At 43.0% G+C, this 23396-nt stretch overlaps 1 protein-coding gene across 2 annotated transcripts in view; it reads right to left on the bottom strand.

Moving 5' to 3' along the window:
- Positions 1-18080, bottom strand: part of ROBO3 (roundabout guidance receptor 3) — a 428948-nt gene extending 410868 nt beyond the window's left edge. Inside the window, exons 1-2 of one of the 2 annotated variants that reach the window (XM_077457778.1) lie at positions 17988-18080; positions 16718-16925 (exon numbers count right to left, since the gene is read on the bottom strand). In XM_077457778.1, the coding sequence (XP_077313904.1) occupies positions 16718-16880 (163 nt within the window). In that variant the 5' untranslated portion in view covers positions 16881-16925; positions 17988-18080. Of the gene's footprint in view, positions 1-16717; positions 16926-17069; positions 17396-17987 lie in introns of those variants that run through there. The other variant, XM_077457779.1, reaches the window with a different exon arrangement.
- Between the last annotated feature and the right edge of the window lie 5316 nt (positions 18081-23396).

Below are 23396 nucleotides of genomic sequence, written 5' to 3'. Positions count from 1 at the left end.
TGTAGCAAAAGTTGAGTTAGCTTTGCAATGTAAGGCAGTGCCAATCAGGAGAGCTGCCTCCTGATTGGCCTTTGTACAGATTGGGAGCGCCATCTCCTGACTGGTTGCCATGTCAGCACTTTGGGTGAAATTCAAAAGTGCGGGCGGCAGCACACCAGAAAGCAGACCTGGCACTGGTTCCCAGAAGAGACACGTATGACATACAGCCCAATAAACTCCATCACCATATCATAGCTGCCTACCATCCATGACGCTCAGGGACAATCTCATGTTCTAACATTTGTCCCAGGAAATATCCCTCCTTTTTAGTACCTTACCATTTGCAATAAAATCTACATACATCTATTAATGTTTGTTGTGTTGTTTATTTGTATTAATGCATATAGTTTATTTGTCTTAATTGGATTATGGTACTATTACAGACAATACTGGAACACAGCACACCTGAATATATCAGCTCAGAAGTAAGGTGTCCCTTGAAACAACCACACCATAAGGTCCCCCCGTCATCGGGGCCCATACAGTGCATGCTGGCTGGCTGATGTGGGGCCACACTGAACAGATGGACAGCTGTGAATGAATCCCAGCAGAGCGCAGAGACAGCTCATTATTCGGCAGACCCTGGCAGGCTGCACTGATTTCATGTGCTGCGTCTTCATAGACTTTTTACAGCTTAATTAGCAGTAAATATACAAATATCACCCCCCTGGCAGCGGTCATAGGAAATCCATACCCTTACGTCAGAACCCCGCTCAATGTCCACCTGCCTCTTTTACTGATGAGCCTCCCCATGAAAGTAGGCTGGAAGAGAAAAAGACACAGAAGCCAGATACCATCATATAACAATTAAAGTAAATCTTAACATATACACACCGAACGTGGATCCTCCATGTTATCATCACTCAATTCTGGTTTACAATCTTCATCACTCTCCATGACCAGATAACTTAAGGCTGAACTCCAGGCAGATATAAAAGTGACAAATGAATGCAGCTTCATTAATATGTCATTAAATGTATATTTTTTTAACGCAAGTAGAAGTATCTTAATTTAACCTGATATCCATCTTGTACAGCAGAGCTCAAACTGGGGGAGGGAGAGGCAGTACAAGGAGCCAGTCAGCTGGGAGGGCAGATTCTTTTTTTCTATACTGTTCAGTCACAGGGTGGGGGGTAGGAGATCGGTCTGTAAAAGTGAAAGAGCTGTGCAAATCTCAGGACTGGATAGACGAATACAAATCTATTGTCCAGTAAAGCAGCTCCAATATATGCATTTCATCTGTGAATGTAGCCTGAAATTTAGCTTTAGAGTGTTTTTTTTTTCTGAAAAGTGAACAAAGTGGTTTAGCGGTCCGGGAATTCGAAATCTCCGCTCTTCTCTGTGTGGTGCTTCCTGAACAGATCACAGCGATACCGATTGGTCGGTGATGTCACAGAGCATCTCTCTAATCCATCCTGGAAGCACTCCAGAAAAAAGGGAGAAGAGCAGGGATTTGAAATCCCCAGATTGCTGAAAGCTCAGCACCCCTGATGGAAGTACAGTGGGGAGCAGCACCCCTGAGTTAAGTACAGTGGGGAGCGGGGGTGGGGAGGGTGTTTTTTTTATTTATTTTTTTATTTTTTTAAGTGAACACTTTCAATGAGCTCTTAATTATGAAAAACCACTTGTTCGGAATATAAATCCGTGTACCCGCTCCAGTTCGCAGAAACAAATTTTGACATGTGACTGCGTCCATGCAGGCGCTGCATTTGCATCCACTTCTATGGGCTGCCAGAGTGCAGCTCCATGGTGGATTCACACGCAGCATACAGTCTCTTAACTCAGAGGAGGAGTTTCACTGCCCATCTGAATGAGCTTCAAATATAGAATGCAGCGCTCTACCACTTATATTGTACAGTGATGATAGTCTTTACAGTAGGCCCCACCCACTACAGGCTGCATGCAAAAAATGACAGGAGGGGGCGGAGACAAGGCCAGTCACTCGGCACACGGAGAGAGGGCAGCAGTGAGCGGTCCTTAGTAAAGGAAGCTCCTGCATACACTGGGTTACTGCACAGATCTGGAAGATATACACAAAGCACACCAAAATTCAAGGAAGAATACACAGGACGCTTATACAGACTATATATATATATATATATATATATATATATATATATATCCCAGAAATTCAGCTAGCAACCGAAGTGAACGGTTCATATGTGAAGACTGGGTGGGGGAGCTTATTCAAAAATTCCATCATGATCCCCTGGGTAAGGCCAAAACTTGAAAAGAGGCATTTCCCATTCCTCTCCCGATGGGGAGACTAAGAGATGGTGATTTTAAAGTGCCCAAAATGATAGGTTTCACATTTATCTAGTGATAACGCCAGAGCACTCCTCCATTTCAATAAAATGATAGGTCAATGTGGCAAAACATAAAAATCACAGAATATTTTATTTATACAAAATTGTTTAAAAAACAAGTAGAAGTATGGACTCCATACAAAAGGCAATATGTTCTAAAATGTAGACATAAAATACAATCATCTGTGCTTGATTAAATAATGGGAGGTGTATGGATCGACACATTTCATCCAGAAATAGGGCTTCTTCAGGATCCATGTTTCAAATATTTCTAGAACTTAAAGCTCAAGCAAAGATCAAAAAGCCTCAGACATGTTATGTGCACATATGCTGAGAAACCGATAGCACATTAGTCAATGGCAAAGTATATAGTCTGTGATGTGTGAATAGGAAGAGAAAGAGAGTCGCCACCATAAAAAGAGCCATCACGTGGATATAATGTTAAAAGTGGAAAAGCTAGTTGGACCTTGATGCAACTGATTAGAAAGTCCAATTAGGAGGCAGTATGTATATCCATACCCCAGAGATGCCAAAGTTAGGTAGAAGGATGGTCTAAGTCAGCCTTTCTCAACCTTTTCAACACAGAGGAACCCTTGGAATAGTTCTCTGGTCTTGGGGGAACTCCTTCTAAAAATTAGAAATCTACAACTCATGATATATTAATGTGATGGTCAGTGGAAAGAAAGGTCCTTACACTTGTGGTCATTGGGTAGAATTACCTCCTTACAGATAGCTAAAAAGATCAATGGTGTGAGTGGGAACTTATCTTAGAGGCAAAAATTGCCCAATGCTGAAGGAACCCCTAGCAACCTCTGGAGGAACCCTGGTTGAGAATCACTGGTCTAAGTCATTAGATAGAGACCATGAGGCCAGCATATACACTTGCCATGTGAGAAGCATCAAATGGAGGTGCAATACGCTCAGTAAAATTCTAGGGAATTTGACTAAAATTTAATAATCTAAAAAAAAAAAAATGTTTTAAATAAAAATAGAACAAATAATATGGGGAATATGGTTGTGTCTGAACAGCTGCATCTTTTGTGGTTGTGATGACAGCCGGGAGATTGCTGGGGGTCACCAGAAAATTATAGAGGGAGAAGTCCAAGGCAGAGCGAGTGGCCTGGGGAATTCATGATGTAATCAGCACTTTGATTTCTTCCAGGGAATAAAATGAGCAGCTTAAAGCATCATCTCCATGACACAAAATATGTATATTGTGTTATGCCAGAAGGGAAAGGAATTAACATCCGTTTATGGGCTGCCTATAGATAGTTGATTAGAATGGAGTCAATTTGCTCCGCTGACAGTGTCCAATCTGGTGCGTGCCTCCGCCAGCGAGGCCTCCTCACAAGGGCTCTTCAGCGGAGGCTGATTGCCGCAGCCTCATTTCAATGACAATCCCTTTAATCAGCCATTGAAAATCAATGATCGGTAAACAAGCGAGGGGATGGTTTATCTTACAGAAGTAGTCATTTGATTTCAATCAGGACGCAGAAAAGAGACACAAAACGTCTGACTCCGGCACCCGGCAATTTAATGAACTGAGAGGAACCGCCAGAAGTGCAAATTATTCCGCTTTTTATTCCAGACCTGCAAATAGGTTTACCGAAAAACAATCACCGCCAAAGGCTCTTTTGATAGGAATTCACTTTCTTGGCCAAGAATAGCGCGGTGGTATTTAAAGCGCACCTACGCTAAAAAAAAAACAACACACAGTATTTCACATTGCAGAACATGTAATTTAAGTAAACAGTAATTATTTAAAAAACAAATAAAAAAAAAAAAAAAAAAAACGCACGTTTGCTCTAAGGCCCCATTCACAGAAGCGGATCAATGGTTACCCCATGTGAGGGCTGCGGATGTACAGGTGTTCCATGCATACCTGTGCAGGCAGTCCCATTGATGTCAATTGGGACGCATTGACTGCACAGACACATCCACTGCTACCTATTTGATATCCATGGGGGCGCATGACTCAGAACACACACCGCACCCACACAGATATTAAGCTAGGAGCAGAGGCTGTGTTCATGCATCCACTGTGTCCCAATTGGCATGAATAGGACTGCCTACACAGGTATGCACAGAACACCTGTACATCCCCCGTATGGGCGAACGCAGCCCTCACATGGGGTACACCCATGTGAATGAGACCCAATACAGGCTTTTTTGTAATCTGCATGATACTATTCAGAACAGCAGAGAAAGAATTTTAGTAAAACAAAGCAAAGAAATCCCAAATAAACAAAACCAGCAGAGTCCCCCCTTACATCAAAGTCCCCATTAGGGACAAATGAGGAGGAAAGGGGGACAATGGGACTTTGTCCCAAATCAGGGTCAGTCCCTTGAAATCAGGGGCAGTTGGGAGCTATGCAATAACAACTGCTGGACAGTGAAAGGGTGGAAATGTTGGGGAGGAACGAAGACCACCAGCTGACATGAAGACCTGTGCGAGAAGCCATTGAAGCCTAGAAGCGATTCAGTTCGCATTGTGCGCTATACAAGTATTTCATTCATTCATTGACCCCACAGTGGGCCATAGTTTGGAAACTCTTGCTCTAATAAATGAAATCCGAACACCCTCCGTCAGACACGTAACCAGTGGCAGCTGGTGCTCCATTTTTTTGGGGGTGGCGGTAGCAAACAAACCCACGGGCAACACTTCCTCCTCTGCGGCTTCACCCTGCGTCTCCTCATCCTCAGCTTCCCCTGTGTCTCCTCCTCCTTAGCAGCCAATATGATCCCTTCTCCTCTCGGCCAATTGGGTCTCAGGACCCGCTTCCTGATTGGCCAGTAGGAGAATCAGAAAGACAGACAATAGCAAATATTAATTCACCATTGTGGCAAAATAATGGCACTATTAATGCTCTGAGCCCTAAGCCCACCCTTTTTTAAAGCCAATTAGAGCCTCAGGCTCTAACCATGTGCTTCAAAAAAACATGCGCCCGGCGCCCTGGATGTAGATTAGGGGCCGGGCGCATTGATTAGGGGTGTGCCCTTTATGGAGGGGCCACCACTGCACGTGACCAATGCCAAGGTAATGGTCACATGGTCTCAGCAGGGGGTAGAGGGAGAGAGAAATCTAGAGGCCAGTAAGGTGTGCTGCAGTGCACATGTGATGAGATAAATGTGACCGAAGGAGAAAAGCAGAGAGATGCCCTTATCTGTTACCTGCTGTTTATTTAATGGCAGGCTAGGTGGTAAGGAGGTGACCTAGCAAAGAAAATTAATGTCACTAGTAGGGCTCTACGGTGTGGTAGGGCTGTGTAAATCTCAGGACTGGCTGGACAGAATTACAAATCCTTTGACAGATAAAACATCTCTCATATACAGCAAGTGTCACAACAAGTGTGTTTGCCTGGAGTACGAGATAATCCTAAATCACACTATAAAACAGAACTTTATTTTAGAACGTTACAGCACATAGAAAACGACTATTTCACAACTAGTCTCTCTTTAGCGAAAACACAGCAATGGTCTCAATGTTCCTGTGTCAGACTCAGAGAAGTCGACGAACTACCCCGCTATGAAAGAGTTAATTTTTGGGTTTATAAAAAGTAATCAATATGTGATGGTGCCGTATGCCTGCAAAGAAAAGGTTTCCGGAAAGGTCAGTGGCGTGGCGCGCGTTCTCTGGGAGTATTTCAGGCTTTTCTTCTTCGCAATCCATAGAGGATTCTATGCAAGTCTATTGTTCCAGCTCTGAAAAAAAAGGGCATTTAATCCATCCTAGGTTGCTGAATGGAGTTTGTCATTATCCCCGGAACTGTCGATTTCTTGTCAAATGTCAGATTAAAACCTGTGCTGTCATTTTACACCTGGTTTACAAACCAATTAACACTTGGTTGCCATTTCTGATCCGTCGAGAGTCAGGATTTGCACGCGTGATTGGAGACTAGTTGAAGCGGACCTCCAGCCTTCCACATTCCACTCCTCTCCTGTGCTGAAATGACTTACTTTGATTTCACTGCACACTGTGAGCTTCTCATAATGATGTGGCGGTGTCCTATCATATTGTGTCCCCCATCGGATAGTGTCCGCTGTGTACTGCGCATGCGCATTACACAGCACACACAGATTCCGAAAATAGCCGAAGATGAACGGTGCCTGCGCCACGAGTCCAGGTTCTAGCCCCATCATCCAAGTGGACATAGAGTTAGTATAAAAAGAGCCGAGCACAGCGAGGCCATGCCCGAAGCGCGGCGAGAAAAGCGAGCCCACAGGGGGCCCTCTAATATCGGCAGCCCTATGTCCTCTTGGATGGTGGGGCTACTACCTTGACTCACAGTGCAGGCGCCGTTCATCTTCGGAGATTTTTCGAAGCTCCTTCTGCTCCGTACTGCGCAAGCGGAGTACGGGGCGGACACTATCCGATGGCCGGACACTATATGCCAGAACACCGGGTCCTCTGTTCTTGTGTCCAAGAATCTGCTAACAGCTCTGTACTTCCTGACTCACCTGGTTGGGCTGAGGATATAGATGCAGACACCTGTGTGTATACATTGCCCTCAAACACAACAATACCTACACACCAGAAAACTACACAGACCTGTGTAAGTATCAGCAATGTATATTGTACTTGTGAGTTAGGAAAAGGTTATACCAGGGTATATCAGGAAGGAAAGGTTATACTGAAATGGGTTCATCATCAAAGAACATAACACACTAGACAACAGGAATATAGTGATTAACTGAGATGATTAACAAGCTGCAAGCCATAAACACCTAATAGTCCACCTGTCACGATCAGGGATCGGGCTAGGGTTGCCACCTGTCTGGGAATCACCCGGTCAGTACAAGTTTCGAGTAATTTTGAATCACGTGTCTAGGTTTCCTGCTGATTGGAGCCCGGACAAATGATCCGGACCGCACTGTGGCTCAGAGCTCCATCTGTTCAGCTGGGGTCCGGCCTCGGCTCAGACACCAGTAGCAGTAGAGAGGTTCACACAAACCAGCATGATGAGAACACAAGGAGATCACCCTGGCAGATGATGTGGACTCACGTCTAAGATCCTGATGGTGGAGATGGGTTTCGTTCTGTGCTAGTGCCAGGTCGTAGTCCTCAGGATTGCCTCGCCAGAAGGTGAGCAAGCCGGGGTCTGATAGCAGATATAGCCGGTAGGGATCAAGCAAAAGTGTAGTCAGTAAACAAGCCAAAAAGGTCAGTAACAAGTAGTTGGAATCAAGCAAAAGCATCATTAAGGAACAAGCCAAGGTCAGTAGTGAGTGTTAGTGATGGCAGAAGGAGCAAAAGGTTCAAGGTTCACCACAAACAAGATAGAAAGTATGTTTATCCAAGGAGCCAGAATCTCAGGTGGCTCAGCAATAAGATCTACTGCCACATGCAGCAGAGGTTGTGGCCATATCTACCAGCTTTTTGGGATGGGAACTGGGGACACTGATTAGCAAAAGTATTTAGACATAGGACACACCCCTACCACTCCCCCTTAAAGGAGAATTAAACCAACAAAAATTATTAGTTAAACCCACAAGTGCTGTTTTTTGTTTGTTTTTACCACCAATATTTCTTCCTTTATACTGGCTTTTGAAATGTACAAATGCAGCAAGTTAGAAACTGGATGAACGTTTCCCAGTGCTAAACCACTTTTTACAAGCTAAAAAGTGCATTTTATCTACAACTATATAGATGAGACCAAAATGAGGGACAAATGAGGAGGAAAGAGGGACTTTGTTCCAAATCAGGAACAGTTGGGAACTATGGTCGTGGGTTCAGATCCAGGTCCTGACTCCACCTCTTCCTTAGCCTACACAGAGTGGCCTAGCTAATGGGGGGGGGGGGGGGTGGAGAGGACCTATAGGTGGCTACTGCAGCAACAGTCAACATGCACTGAACCTTCTGCTGGCAAGCTCGTTGGGGTCCCATAACCTTGCGTTGGAGAGCTCTGGGTAGTGTACCTTTAACAGCTGGTGCCAGCAAAAGTAAAGTGTTTCTAACTGGCAAGTCTGTCCCTCTGTTAGACTACAGTATGTGGTTGGCCAGTGGCCACTCACCAGTCCTGTATAAGCAGAGGCTTTCCATACCATCGCCAAGCACAAAGGGCTTCCCGCTTTCTTTTTGGTGGTTTCCTCAGAGTGTGGCTCCTTACTACATTACAGGCTCCCCACAATCCAGGTTGCAATACAAATCTCAAGGATAGCGTTCACTCCGCTTCCCCTGCTTTCAGATAAAGATGGGCCGCTCATTACACTCAGGTGGTTTATGGTCCATATCAGAGCTGTCCTACCCATACAAAGAGTTCCTCCTTCCTCCCAGGGAAATGAATGTCACTTCCATTTAATGTCTCTTATATTGGGATTTATGGGATCTATTGGGAATTATGTTTTTCCAGAAAACTTGTGGTAATAGCTCAATTTCTCTTGTAAATTACACTTCCCACAATCCTCCAAGATTCTGCTCTTTGAGTCTTTTGTACTCCCTGGGCGCCCTCTAGTGAATGGAGGCAGATATAACACTGGCTGCATCTCTATAGAAGTCTTTTGGGGACACGCACACGGAGTAGAAGCACCACAGAAAGACGGCACCTGCTCCTCCCCTGCCAGTTAAATACGGGCCGCAGTGCATAAAAAGCTGCAAGTCAGATCTTCATTTCCTGGCTGGAGGTTGTCCAGCATCATCTAGCTCTTTCCTCCCCAGCCTAACTGTCCCTAGCCCACCCTTTTTATTCGCAGTTTTTAGTTCTTCCAATTATTTTTTAGCGCTGTCTGCATGAAATACAGCCTGCCCTCTAGACTGACATCCCCATCAAGGCATTTTGATATCTGAACAACTCCACCAAGGAAACAGCCCACTACTTGCAACAGGGCTCAGGAGGAATAGTGAGGCCGAGTGTTGTGACGATTTCAGAAAGTTATGCACAGCACATTGCCAGCTCTTCCCACCAGCCATGAACTACCTGCATTACATAGAGAAGAACAAAGACCCAGTGATGACATCACTTGTTCTAAAATAAGGAATATAGTAATAATGGAGAGGTTTTATGTAATAATGTCATTAGCATGTTGATGGGGGGACGACAAGGGAAGGCAACATATGAGCAGAATAAACGTCAGCTGTAAATGGACGACGCTCCCGCTTTGCTTTCATGATAATAGGAACAAATAGCTGAGTTTATGTGAAGAACCTTTGGGCACAATTCAAACACACAAAAAATCTGACTGTGAAGGTTGACCTGAAGTATTACCTCTATTCCTTTCTAGGGTATAAATAAGCTGATATTTTAAATGAAGCCCATAGATTAGAAGATTGTGGAGCGGTGGCGACCTATCATGCAAACTCCAATAAGAGGGGGAAGAAAAAAGCAGGAGCGAGTGACAAGGCATCCAACCTGCAGTCTCCTTACACTACAGCCAGACTATTGTACATTTCAGGTACCGAGTGATAAAAAGGAGTTATAAAGAGTCTCCAGGTATGATTACATAGGAGCAGTTGTAAAATTCTAAGGAATAACTATATATTTGGGTATGCAGAAAGCCTGGTACAAATGATAGCTTAATATTGACATGACATTTTTATTGCATAAAATATACCCAACGCATTTTGGGGAAGGACCTCCACCTTCCTCAGGTGTGGCCACTTTCATTTTCACGTAGATGCGCTGATACTGCAACTTTTTCCAGCCACTAAGCAGGCATGTTCGGTGAATTTCGTTAATTACAAATCATATGTTTGAGTCCTGAAGAAGGGGAAAAACCCTTTCTGCTGATATGTATTGGCTCTATTTTATTCAATGGACAGATCACATAAATATGAAGCTATTTGCAGCGGGCACTCAGAATCTTGAATTAGGTGTTGAGCGGGTTGCTCACAGTGATCAGAGAAGAAGAAGACCACAACCAGGTCACTTCTCACTGTACCTTGACAGTAGATCATCATCCTCAAAAAGGAAAAGTCATTTTTCCGATTGACAAATTATGAAATCCATCTACAAAAGAAGGAATAACTGCAGGCCAAGAAAATGTGGACTTACTCTTCAGGACAAAGAAGCCATACTATTTCACCACCACCAGCACCACCCTTAGATAAATTATTGGTTATTTAATTAACAAGTACCAAATACTGAAATATCAGTTATGGGTGCACCAACCTTACAAAAAATAAAAAACAAACATACACACACACATATACACACACACTATAATATATCTTACATGAATGTCCATGTGAGATCACAACTCAAACCTTTCACAGGCATCTCTCAGAAGACCTGTGTAGTGCAAAGTACTGCCAGCAGGGGGCACTGGTCCTCTAGCCAAGTTTCATTGTAACAGTCACTGGGATAATTTTTCCATTTGCACTTACAGTCATTTTCAGGACAAGATTTTCAGGTTTGACTTCATCTTCTAGGTCCAAGCAGTACCAACACCGATATGGCTACATTTGTTAACCAAAAGAACTCACTTCTGGTAAAGCAGGTGACTTTCTCTGGAATGAGGCTTAATGGAGTTAACCCTTCTCCTATATTAAAGCGATTGTAAATGATCACCTTGTAAAACAACCCATTCAGGTTTAAATGAAAAACAAAATTATTATTATAAATACAGTTTTTCCCTTTTTTAGAAGTGATCACATTCCCTCTGTTCTCAGCTGCATGCGATCTGGGGCAGGAGAAGCAGCAGCACACTGAGGTTGCCTGCGAATGGCTGTGCAGCGGGGGCGTGTCAGGACAAATCTGATCACTGGAGGAGAGCAGGCTGAGTTCCCAAGAGAGAACTGACCACACTGTGTTCTCCTGCTTAGTGTGGTTAGTTTTTAATTGGAACGCAGAAGGACTGGCAGCAACACAGATTTCACACAAATGAAGCAATACAAAGAGAACAGGATACTTTCTCATACAAGTACATGGTACAGCAAGCACATATCAGGAATATGAAGTGTTGGGGTAACAAACACTTTAAACCAGAGGGGATCACTTAAATTAGAATGCGGGGTATGGATATTTTTTACATGGTTAAATAGGTGGGCATATCCAAAAACATACATCCAAGAGGCACTTCCAACTTTTTATTTTTTTGTAGTAGTGAAAGGAACACAATCAGTTGGTGAGCTTATTGGCTCTGGTGAGGCAGCTCATATAATAAAAATATTTCACAGGGAATGTCGGTTATTAGTGCATGAATATACTTGCAAGGCCACTTTTACAGCAGGATTAACCCTCTTACCTCCAATGTCCAGAGTTCTTACAGCAAAATGTGGTTCATCTTCCTGCAATGCAGTTACATGGGTGTCACTCTCTACAGCCCTCTGAAAAGCGATCTACGATGGATCACTTTGCAAAAGGACAGTAAAGCAGTGGCTGCTAGTCATTGGCAGTCATTAGGGAGGCAATTTTTCTGAATGCCTTTTTTTTTTTTTTACTTTTTTCTTTTAACACCAGTGGGGTATTTTGTATTGAAATGCAGCATCACAAGCACAAGACAAGCGGCTAGCTTGCATTCGCTGCACCATCCCATTGATTTCACTGGTAAGTGCCGCAAACTCTGCAAGCCTGGTTATATATGCCACTGCATATATACTATGTTAGAATATAGGTAGGCGGTCAAGGGGGATGGGGGAAATTGGATGATAAAAAAACACAGATCAACCCCATTTTTTACTACCCCTTTGACTTCCATGTGAAATGACCCTTAGAACAACTAACCTATTATGTCAGAGTGAATACAAAGACAACAGCACACAAAAGAAGAATGTTATTCTAAATACATGTAATGTCTAAGAAGTCACAGAATCTTGGTGGACGACACATGCTTGTTTATTATTTGTACCCTTTATGTCATAGGAAGTGCTATTAGAAGAAAAGGAACAGAGAAACTTCTAGAGCGCAGCAGAGCATGTCTGTCCCAATCACACACATCATGATGATTACAGACAGATCTTAAGAAACGCAAACTGAATAATAAGAGGAAAAGAAGAAAATATAGAAACACAATCAGGTGCGGGTAATAAACCAGAAAATAACGTGCAGAAAACAAGGACAGCCAATCACAACTCGTTAGTTCCTGTTCTGAAGAGTGACGGCATATGAATTCTGCCTGGTTGTTGCTCTCCATCATTGTTCAATTAGTTTGAATGTCCAACCCAATATCTGCATGGCGTGTGCATTCCCCTGTTTGTATTCCCCTGTACGCCCCATCCTACAATCTAAAAAACATAATAAACAGATTGTAAGCTCCTCTGGTGCAGGGAGTGATGTGACTGGCTCAGTGTTCTCATTATAGAATTGCGGAATATGTCAGAGCTATATTTATAATAGTGTCTGTGGTCATTAGACATTAGAGTGCAAGCTCCTCTGGTGCAGGAACTGTTGTGACTAACTCACAGTTCTAAAAAGAAAGAAACAGAGGGCGTACCAGCCTAGTGCATTAGCTTTGCGACAATTATAAAAAAAAAAAAAAACTGCTGGCAAGTACCAATTGTGGAATGAAGAGTAAAAAAATCTGACATGTTTGGAGGGATGTCCTCTCTTCCTTAGAGCTCTGAGGAAGTGAGGACATCCCTTGAAACACGTCAGCTTTTTCGGACTCTTCATTCTACAATTGGTACTTGCCAGCAGATCATGCTGGGTGGAGCATCTGGTGGACTATATATATATTTTGCTTGACTAATTCATTCATTTGTGAGTATTATTTATAATTTTTTTTTTTTTTTTATAAATTGTTGCAAAGGCAGAGCACTAGGCTGGTACGCCCTCAGTTTCTTTCTTTTTTTACAATTGTACTTGGGTTTCCCTGACCTGTTGTGGGTGGCAGCACAGCCAATGTGGTGGCTGCACCAGTGGTGACACACACATTTTCAACCAGTCGCACAGCAATTGCAGGAGTATTTGTTTCTCTTTTATGTTGACTACCTTAGTGTTCTCTGCACTGCATAAAGGAATATGTCAGAGCTATAAAAAAAATAATAGTGCTCGACTGTGATGGGACATTAGTGTGTAAGTTCCTTGGGTGCAGAGACTGATGTACATGGCTCAGTGTTTTCTGTAAAGTGCTGCAAAATATGTCAGAGTTAAAAAAGTGCATAACAATAATAATAATAATAATAATAATAAAGTGTGACTGCAGTAGGGACAATAGAGTGTAAGCTCCCCGCAGTAGGGACAATAGAGTGGGATTGACTGATAATGTGACTGGCCCAGTGTTCTCTGTGCAGAATTTCAGTATAGGATTGTCAGAACTAAATAAAATTAATAATAATAGTGTGCGATTACGGTGGAGACATTAGGATGTAAGCTCCATTGGTGCAGGGACTGGTGTTACTGGCTCAGTGTTTTCTGTACAGCACTGCGGTATATGTCAGAGCTATATAAATGTATAATAGTGTGTGACTGTAGTGGGGACAATAGAGTGTAAGCTCCTCTGGCACAGAGACTGATGTGACTGGCTCATCGTTCCCTGTGCAGAATTTCAGTATACGATTGTCAGAACTGTATAAAATAATAATAATAATAATAATAATAATAGTGTGTGTGACTGCGGTGGAGACATTAGAGTGTAAGCTTCCCTGGTGCAGGGACTGGCGTTACTGGCTCAGTGGTTTCTGTACAGCACTGCGGTATATGTCAGAGCTATATAAAAGTACAATAGTGTGTACTCAAACATATTACCGACTACAGCTCTTTATAACAAATAAAAATACTAAAATATCATAATCCTGAATTCCACCCAAAATGCACTAAAATTTCATTTTCTGTCTATTGCATCCTCAGTGCCACGGATCCTTTGCAGTGAGATTAGATGGCCACTAGTGGGCAGAGTGGACTCACACTATAGTCAGACCTCCTGTAGAGGCCCCACTCTGCTTGATCTATACAGTTACAGAACATGCATCACATAAGCTCCGACCACATTCCAAATGGCAATAAAACGAAAAGCCCGCCACGCATAAAAAAACTCCTACGGCCACTCCCACAACACGCTTACACACGTGCGTCCAAAAACCAACACGCTAACTAGCTATTTCTAGCAGGACAATGAACAGTAAGGGGTGTATTTATAAAGCAGTGAATGTGATTTTCTCCAAACATTAACACCAGGTGAATCTTCCTGGTGCATGTATTTTAAATGACAGTGATTGATACAGCAACAGCAAATGTTTGGTGAAATTCCCATTAACTGCTTTGTAAATATGTCTCATAGTTATTTAATATCATTTGGCCAGAGTGCACATTAAAAATGCTAAAAACACAGCAGCACGGTGAGAAAACTAATTGACAATCCTGTATATTGACAGGAGCCGTGTGCAAAGCAAACACAGAATTAATAATCATATTACAAGTCATCTTGTATTAACATCACAACTCCAAATTAAGACTTATGTGGTCTGCATAAAACAGAGTCTCTATGTAAAACATGGGCTATCAACTAGCATGCTCAGATAGCCAATAGCTACTAACTGACCCTTCCTGGGACTTGTAGTTCACCAATTGTTGGATTCATACAGCTGTCTGTTAGAAGATAGAGATTATATATCATTTTCTCTTACTCTAAATGGGTCATAATCCAAAAAAGAATTGACCCCGACTAGTCAACGCTACACCTATCACAGATAGTCTATAAGGCTAGATATGGAAATTATACAGAATGGACATCAGGTGAATAGGTGCAGTTTACTTGTTTTTATCCAAAAATCTATGATCAAAACACTTATAAAAATTGGTCTCAAAAAGGTACTTCTAAAGTAAAAAAAAAAAAAAAAAAAAACAAAAAAAAAAACTGAATCTAACATTTTAAGAACACTTTTGAAAAAGCACTGGATGTAGTAGCGGAGTCTTTGGACCAGCCTTCATCAACCTCTCTACCCAAGAATAGCCCTTGAATGAAATTTCAGGTCTCAGAGAACCCCTACAATTCATCAATGGTCAGTGGGGAAAATGCCACTTATATTGGTGGTCGGAATGCCACCCATACAGACAGCTAAAAAGATCATGGAGTTCATGCCAGTGGCTCTGCTACGTGGCATTGATCCCAAAACCATGTAGGCATTACCAGATGGAAGGTCTATCAACTTCAGCTCAAAGAACCTCTACCAACATCTGTAATAAGTCTAGGGATCCACGGACCTCTGGTTAAGATTAGCTGCCCTAGATCAACAGTCCACAGTGTGGTTTCTTATGGTTTGAATGCCCTGCTTCACACCGGTGCGACTTGTCATGTGATTTGACAGGTCCAAATCACATGAAAAGTGGCACAGTATTGTCGGAAATTCAACTGTTCAAATTGGTGTGACGCCGACTTCGCGATGTAGCAAGGATTTGAAAGAGAAGTTCCTGCACAATTTTTGGCAATTTCAGGTGTGACTTGAATTTACATCTGTGCTTGAAGTCACACAGATGTCAGCCAAGTCGCACCATGCAGCTTTGAAAATATGCGACTTCACTTGAAAGCGAAGTCTGATTTGGTGTGGACGGGGGCTTATAGACAAACAAGTGGCATAACCTCCAGAGCTATGCAGGCACCATCAAATGTAAAGTTAAACAACCTCAGTTTAAGAAACCCCTACTAACCTCTGGAGGAACCCTAAGGATCCATGGAACTCTAGCTGGGAATGGGTGCCCTAGTTCAACATTCCTTAGCGTTATTTTTTTACATTGATGGTTTGATTGCCACGCTTAAAAACAAATAATAAAATCATGTTGCTCGTTCTGCCAAGTGGCACAGACTTTGGAACTATGAAGGAATGGGAGGTCAATCAGCCACAGCTTAAGAAACACCTACCAACCTCTGGAGGAACCCTGGTTGAGAATGGTACATTTAGACAGATCTAGAGAGAGAACATTCTTGGACTATGGTCTTCAGTAAAAAAAAGCAGTTTACAACTGACATATAAACTGGACATACAAAGATTTTTGGTCAGTTTCAGTATAGGATGTGAGAACTGCTAGGCTTGAAATGAAGTGCCTACTGCAGATGTAGCCCTTCCTGCCTGTTCTAAAAGCTATTTTCTGCTACGTTTTGAATTAATAGATATTTTCCAACATACTGTAAAGTCATCGGACGGAGAATGCTTAATTCTGTTACTGCACTGCGGTCAATATTGTTTTTTGATCACCAATTCACAACTCCGTTATCCCACCAAACTCACTGCAGTGCTTGGAAACATGCTGTACAGCCAGCTTCTGCTAGACAAGCACAGGTAATAAAATCCAGAAAATGCAATAATTGTAAACAAAAATGGTAAAACATTTCCAGCATTTAATTTACCGGTTGTCTTCCGATTTTACAGCACATGCATGAATTGGCTGGAATTAGACAAGAATTGTCTTTATCTGCAATAAGTGAGATGTTCTTGATAACGTATTAGGAACCTCGCAGCAGCTACCCCCTAGAGCCCCCCCAAATAGAAGGAGGCCTCTTACCGTTGAAGCTGGTCAGGTTTCCGAAATCCAGGAGGCTGCCGTTGAAACCGGGGAAGGACGAGTTAAAGTGATAGAACAAGTCCGTAGAATTGGAATCCTCTCCTGGAATGGAGTCCGCAAAAAGGTTCATCTGCAGCAGCGTCTTTAGAAGGTAGCGCAACATGTTGATGGCGGGCTGCAGGGGGTGGCTGCCCCCCTAATCTTCAACCTGTGGGGACACAAGAGCACCCCTTTAATGGAAGCAGAAGTGCACCCCCTTATCCTTGAAGAAGCCTATACAGCCAAACACCCCTTTTTCACTGGAAATCAGGCAATACAGAAGTAGAGAAAATGGGAAGCAGAGAAGACAGACCCTTCAAACAGAGGAGGACAGCAGGAGAGAGAACCCCTTTATCTGGCAGTGCACCCCTTTTCTGGAAGCAGAAGGAATTGGAAAGCCCCCTTCGTGAAGATGTGAGAAGAAGAAGAAGACCCCAGAGTTGGGGGGGAGGAAGGAGAAAGAGCCCTGTGTTCCTGGCACAGAATAGCACCCCTTGTTTCTTGGGAGTTATACAGAAAGGGCCCCCCAATTAAGGACAGCTGCTAGGTCCCCCTTTTCCTGCACCATGTCCAGGCATGTGTTGAAAATCCTGCAGAATAACTTCAGATGGTGTGGTGAGCTCTCATCCTCCCAATCTCCAGCTCGATTCACTCCTCCTCCCTCCCTCTCCTGACTTCCCTCGGCTGCTGTGATGGTCTCTCCCCTGGGGGGGCAGACAGGAAAGGCAGCAAGCAGGTGCTGCGACCAATAAATGTTTAATTATTGGATTAATAACGCTCCCAGGGGGGTCAGGCATGGGGGCACACAGGCGCGGTCCTGGCAGCGAGGGGAGCAAGACTCGTCGCTGCGTCTCCCCAGCACAGCAAATTCGATCTTAATGAGAAGGCGAAAAGGCGAGCTTTGAAAAGTTCCCCTAATACCAGCTTCATGCGATTTGCATGCAGAGAATTACCCTTCGTTCCACTCATCTTAAGTGCAGGCCAGTGTATCTAATACTTTCTGCACCCCCCCCCCCCCCTTTCCAACTACAAAGTCGTTTTTATGCAAATGCCTCTGCTAGGTAAGATGGACCTCGTCTCCCAAGGCTGCCGCATCTCTCCGATTATAAAAAAAAAAAAAAAAACACAAAGTTTCCTCTTTTCCTTTTATGACATAATGGGAATTATGAGCATGGGACATAAGAAGCCTTGAATATTCATACAAAGACCCTTCGTCATTTTACACGCTTACCTCTTGTTTGCCTGGAATACCAAATCAGCTTGAGTGTGACTTTAATCTCCAATTTCTCCTAATTAATCTGCTATTCTGCATGCCTTGTGTCCGCCTAAAAAAAAAAAATATATAATTAATTATATATATATTAATAATAAAATCGATATTTCCTTCTAAATTTAAAACTTGATGTGAACCTTGAAGGAATGGAATTAAATGGCCCATTTACAGTTGCGCATTGCGGTAACGCGCAAACCAACAAACATTACACGCCGGCCATTTATTGTGACTGTCACACCAAAATACTTATGCCTGGTACACACGATGAGATTATTGGACAAATGATGGTCTTTTTTTGCATGCTTTTCTTCATATCAAAAATGAAGAGGTTACTAAAGTTCCGAAAATACTCCTAAGACAGAATAAACGTTTGGAAGTGATGTAATGTGTTGTATTGTATTTTTGGACAAAAACCGTACCGATTAACCACTTGCCTACCGGTCACTTTTACCCCCTTCCTGCCCAGGCCAAATTTTCAGCTCTGTCGCACTTTGAATGACAATTGCACGGTCATGCAACACTGTACTCTGTATTGTATACTAAATGTTTATCATTTCACACAAATAGAGATTTCTTTTGGTGGTATTATAGAACTACTGTTTTTTTTTTTGTTTAGCAAAAAAAAAAAAAATTTGACAAAATATATATTTTCTTTTTTTTTTCACATTTTTCAAACAGGTAATTTTTCTCCCTCGCTGATGGGCGCTGATGAGGCTGCAATGATGGGCATTGATAGGCAGCAATAATGGGTACTGATGAGGCGGCACTGGTAGGCAGCACTGATCGGTAACATTGAGGAGGAGCCACTGATTTTCAGCACTGGTGGGCACTGTTGGGACTGCCCTGATTATCAGTGTACATGTCCCTTTCACACAAGCTGCTTATCGGCTTTCCTCCCCTCTCCTCACACTGTCAGCATGAGGAAAGGAATGCCAATTAGACATGTGCAATTAGTTTTGTACGAATCGAAAATTCGTACAAATTTCCAGAAATTCATACATTTGAATCAATCCGAAATACAAATTTTTATGTATACAAATTCTGTATGAAATTTCATTTATGAATTTCGGATCCAAATTCATAACGAAAATTCGTTATTGTTATGAAAAGTTAAAACCCCAGGAAGTCAGCACAGGGATGGTGGGAACCCCTCATAATGGGCACAATGGGTATACAGACCTGGGAACTTAGTACAGGGATGGTGGGAACCCCTCATAATAGGCACAGCGCATGTACACTCAGACCCGGGACTCAGCACAGGGATGGTGGGAACCCCTCATAATGGACAGAGCAGGTGTACAGACCTGGGAACTCAGCACAGGGATGGTGGGAACCCCTCATAATGGACAGAGCAGGTGTACAGACCTGGGAACTCAGCACAGGGATGGTGGGGACTCCTCATAATGATAAATTCATCATAACGAACTTTTGTTATTTTAGCAAAAAGTTTACGAATCTAATGGAAATACGTACTTCGTAAGAATCCGAATTGAATTTCGGACATGAATTACGAAATACAACTTTTTTTTTTATATGTAACGGAATGGAGCAAAACAGAGTTTTTGATGGCGCCCATGTCTAATGCCGATAACCAGCTTGTGTTTACATCGTGATCAGCTATGAGGACACAGCGATCACAGCGCACGGCAGCGGGTACGCGCGATCATGGGAGAACATCATACGATGCCCTCCTAGAACTGTCCCGCAGCACTGTAGTCATCATTCAGCTATAGTGTGGTTAGCAAGTGGTTAAACAAAAATCGTACCATTTGGTAATGCAAGAGAACATTTTTTGCGATTGTCCCTGCAGATAATTTTGGATGAACTGTCATGATCAGCTCTCAAAAGCTGTGTATTAATGATCAGATTATCGTACGATCGCTTTGAAAGCGGTATTTTTCATACGATTTTCTGATGGTGTGTACTAGGCTTAAGGAAATGCACCCGTATTGCAATGTGCCAAAACGCACAGTGGTGCAGTGCGTTGTGTTACAAAAAACAAGGGTCATGCCTGATTTTTGGCATGTCAGGGTTTGTTGGTAGCCCGGTCATTTCAATAGAATGCCTTCAGGCTACGCACAATAATGGAGCGCAAAAAACATTGGGCTGTTAGTTTGTGCTGCAGACTGTATCATAAACAAATGCCATGCTTTTTTTTTTTATCTCTTCTCAATCCCAAAATGCAAAAGTGCCATGGAGGGCTGAGCCCAAAAGAAAGTGTTACCCCAACACGTGCTTGCTGTACCATGTACCTGTATTAGAAAGTGTCCTGTTCCCTTTGTACGCTTCCTTTATGTGAAATGCCTGATGTATCTGCCTTCCTATTAAAAACTGACCACACTAAGCAGGAGAACACAGTGTGGTCAGTTCTCTAGCTCTCCTCCAATGATCAGACTTCTGCTCACATGCCCCCTCTGTACAGCCAATCACTGGGCAGATTAGTGTGATGCCGTTTCTACTCCCCCAGCTCTTATGCAGCTGAGAACAGAGGGAATGTGATCACAAAAAAAAAAAATTATAATAATTCTTTACATTTTAAACTGAATGGGTTGTTTTACAAGGTGAGAGTTTATTTTAATGTGCAGTCACATGTACAGATATCTATGCAAGTCGCACCCGAAATTACTACTTTTTCAAATCGATGTGGCACCACAAAATCCGCGTCACACCCATTTGAATAGCCATTGCCAGCAAATCACACGACAATCACTCCGGTGTGAATGGGGGGGTTAGAGCAGGTTTCCTGACGGCGACAACTGTAGACTATTCTTGTGTAATGTATGTTGGAAATGGCCACTCCATCAGAAACCATGTGACAGGGTGACAACAGAAGAGCGCAATTGGGAGACAGGGCAGAAATGCGTCTGAACAAGGTCTTTCATGGCAGGATCAGGAGGAATTATTAAAGGAACTCTGCAGATTAAAAATATCTTTAAAAAATATTTTAACATGTAAAACTTACAAGATATTTCAGCGACTGGGTTTTCATTTACTTCCAAAATCTATTTTCAGTATGTTTTATTATGCAGAGTATTGCAATTAAGCGCTGGGAGCTTCTTGGATACAGCAGAATACTTTACTTTCATGGAGGAATATCAGCACATGTCTTTATCATGGAACAGGAAAAAGCAGCATACAAAACTACACACACTTAGGAATGAAGGCACTTCCTCTAAATACATTACCATAGAATACACATTAGAACACTGCAGTGCCACCTACTTGTATAGATGGGCATAATGCACACAGTATTGTTCACAGTATAAAGCAACTTTACTTGCTGTTCTTTCAACATGTTTTGTATTAGGTCTCGGTGTATAGAGCAAATCCTTTTTTGCGAATCTATTGCAAAGTTTCTTGGCTGAAGACCCTGCCAGTAACAGCATTTCCTGTTGCAGGCTGATTAGATCTATCATATAGGACTGAATGAAGGACATATAGGACTTAAAGGAGCAAGTGGCAAATGGCAGGCTGACAATGCTGCTGCTAAGCGGGTACCCGGTTTTGGCAGGTATCCGCTTCCCCCCACAGCCTGCCCATTCACAAAGGGCAGCGTGCTTCGCACATGCGCAGTAGGAAATCAGGTGTGAAGCCGCAGGGTTTCACTGGTGGTTTCCCTTAGTCAAGATGGCGGCACCAGCACCCGATAGCCAATTGGAAAATCGGCTCGGGTGGAGGACACCGCTGGATCCCTGGACAGGTAAGTGCCCTAATATTAAAAATCAGCAGCTACAGTATTTGTAGCTGCTGACTTATTTTTTTCTGAAGGCTGGAGCTCCTCTTTAAAATATAACTAAAAGGCAAAAACTTTCCTTTATTTTTAGAACCCCTGTAAGTTTTTATTGCTGTCTGTACCACTGTTAAGGAAATTCACCCTCTCTTATTAGTCCTGTTTTACATTCACTTTCCGATGATGATGGTAAAGAAAATCCCAAATTTTGGATTGTCCCCAGAAAAGTAATATAGGGGAAATCTTCCAATGGGGACACTAGTTCTTGTGACCTGGGGGGTCCCCAAGGATTTATCTTAATTTGCAGGGATTTCCTCACTTCCTTCGGATATGGGACAGGAAGTGAAGAGAAAAAAAAAAAGAAGAAGATCTAACCCTTCTTTACTCTATCCAAAATGGAAAAAAAAATTTCTTGCCTAAAGTTCTACTTTAAAGTGTTGTATAACCCCAATGCGGAAGTTGTACCTATAGGTACTGTAAAGATCTCCTAAATGTGTGCCGTTTAGGAGATCTTTACCTTGTAGTGCGCAGAAGATGTAACTGGTGCATGCGCCGTTTCTTCACTAGAAAATGCCGTGAGTGACGTCACGTGACTCCAGCCAATCACAGTGCCGGAGTCCGCGGCCCCAGAAGTGGGGCGAAGATGGATGCGGGGACTGCATGGGCTTTGACTGCAGGTAAGTGGCACATAATGGGCTAGAATGTGATGCATACTAGCCCATTATGCTTTTACTTTGCAGCGTGGCGCAAAGTGGTTTAGTTATCCTGACCAGACGTCCTATGACGTGACCAGAATAACGAGCGGCGATCAGTGGTGTGACGTGTCAGTCCGACACCGCAACTCCGATCTAGGTAATGAGTCTCTGACGGAGAGTTACAGCTGATCACAATGTAAACAGAAAAAGCTGTGCATCAGCGAGTAGAGCCGAGCCAATCGGCTGCTCCTCTGACAGAGGAGGGTCTTTGCTGATTGATTATCAGTGCAGCCCCCTGAGGGTGCCCACACTTGACCACCAGGTGCACCACCAGGACCACTAGGGATTGCCCACCACTTGACCACCAGGGATGCCATTCAGTGCCCATCACTAATGCCTGCCAGTGCCTCCTTACCCATCAGTGCCATCAGTGTACATCAGTACCACCGATCAGTGCCACCTTTTAGTGCCTAGTGCTGCATATCAGTGCCACCTCATTGGTGCCCATCAGTGCCACCTCATCAGTGCCCATCAGTGAAGGAGAAAATGTACTTATTTACAAAGTTTTGTAACAGAAATTTTCTGTCCTTTTTTTATTTGTTTAGCATGAAATAAAAATCCCAGAGGTGATCAAATACTACCAAAAGAAAGCTCTACTTGTGGGAACAAAATGATAAAAACGTTGTTTGGGTACATGTTGTATGACCGCGCAATTGTCATCTTAAAAGGGACAGCGCTGAAAGCTGAAAATATGCTTGGGCCGGAGGGGGGGGGGGGGGGGGGGTTCCCGGTATTGAAGTGGTTAAGAAAACTGTATACAATGAGGCTTGATGCCAAACAACAGATTTGAGCTTTCATACATGTTCAATTTCTGCCTTCCCAACATTTCCCCTATCATGTCGCCGGCTGAGCATAGCACAGAAATGTTGTCGGTGTTGTGCA

This window comes from Lithobates pipiens, unplaced genomic scaffold (assembly GCF_037356315.1).
Source record: "Lithobates pipiens isolate NorthernLeopardFrog02 unplaced genomic scaffold, aLitPip1_a1.2 Scaffold_27, whole genome shotgun sequence".
NCBI classification, from domain to species: domain Eukaryota; kingdom Metazoa; phylum Chordata; class Amphibia; order Anura; family Ranidae; genus Lithobates; species Lithobates pipiens.
This window is presented reverse-complemented; position numbering and strand designations above follow the sequence as displayed.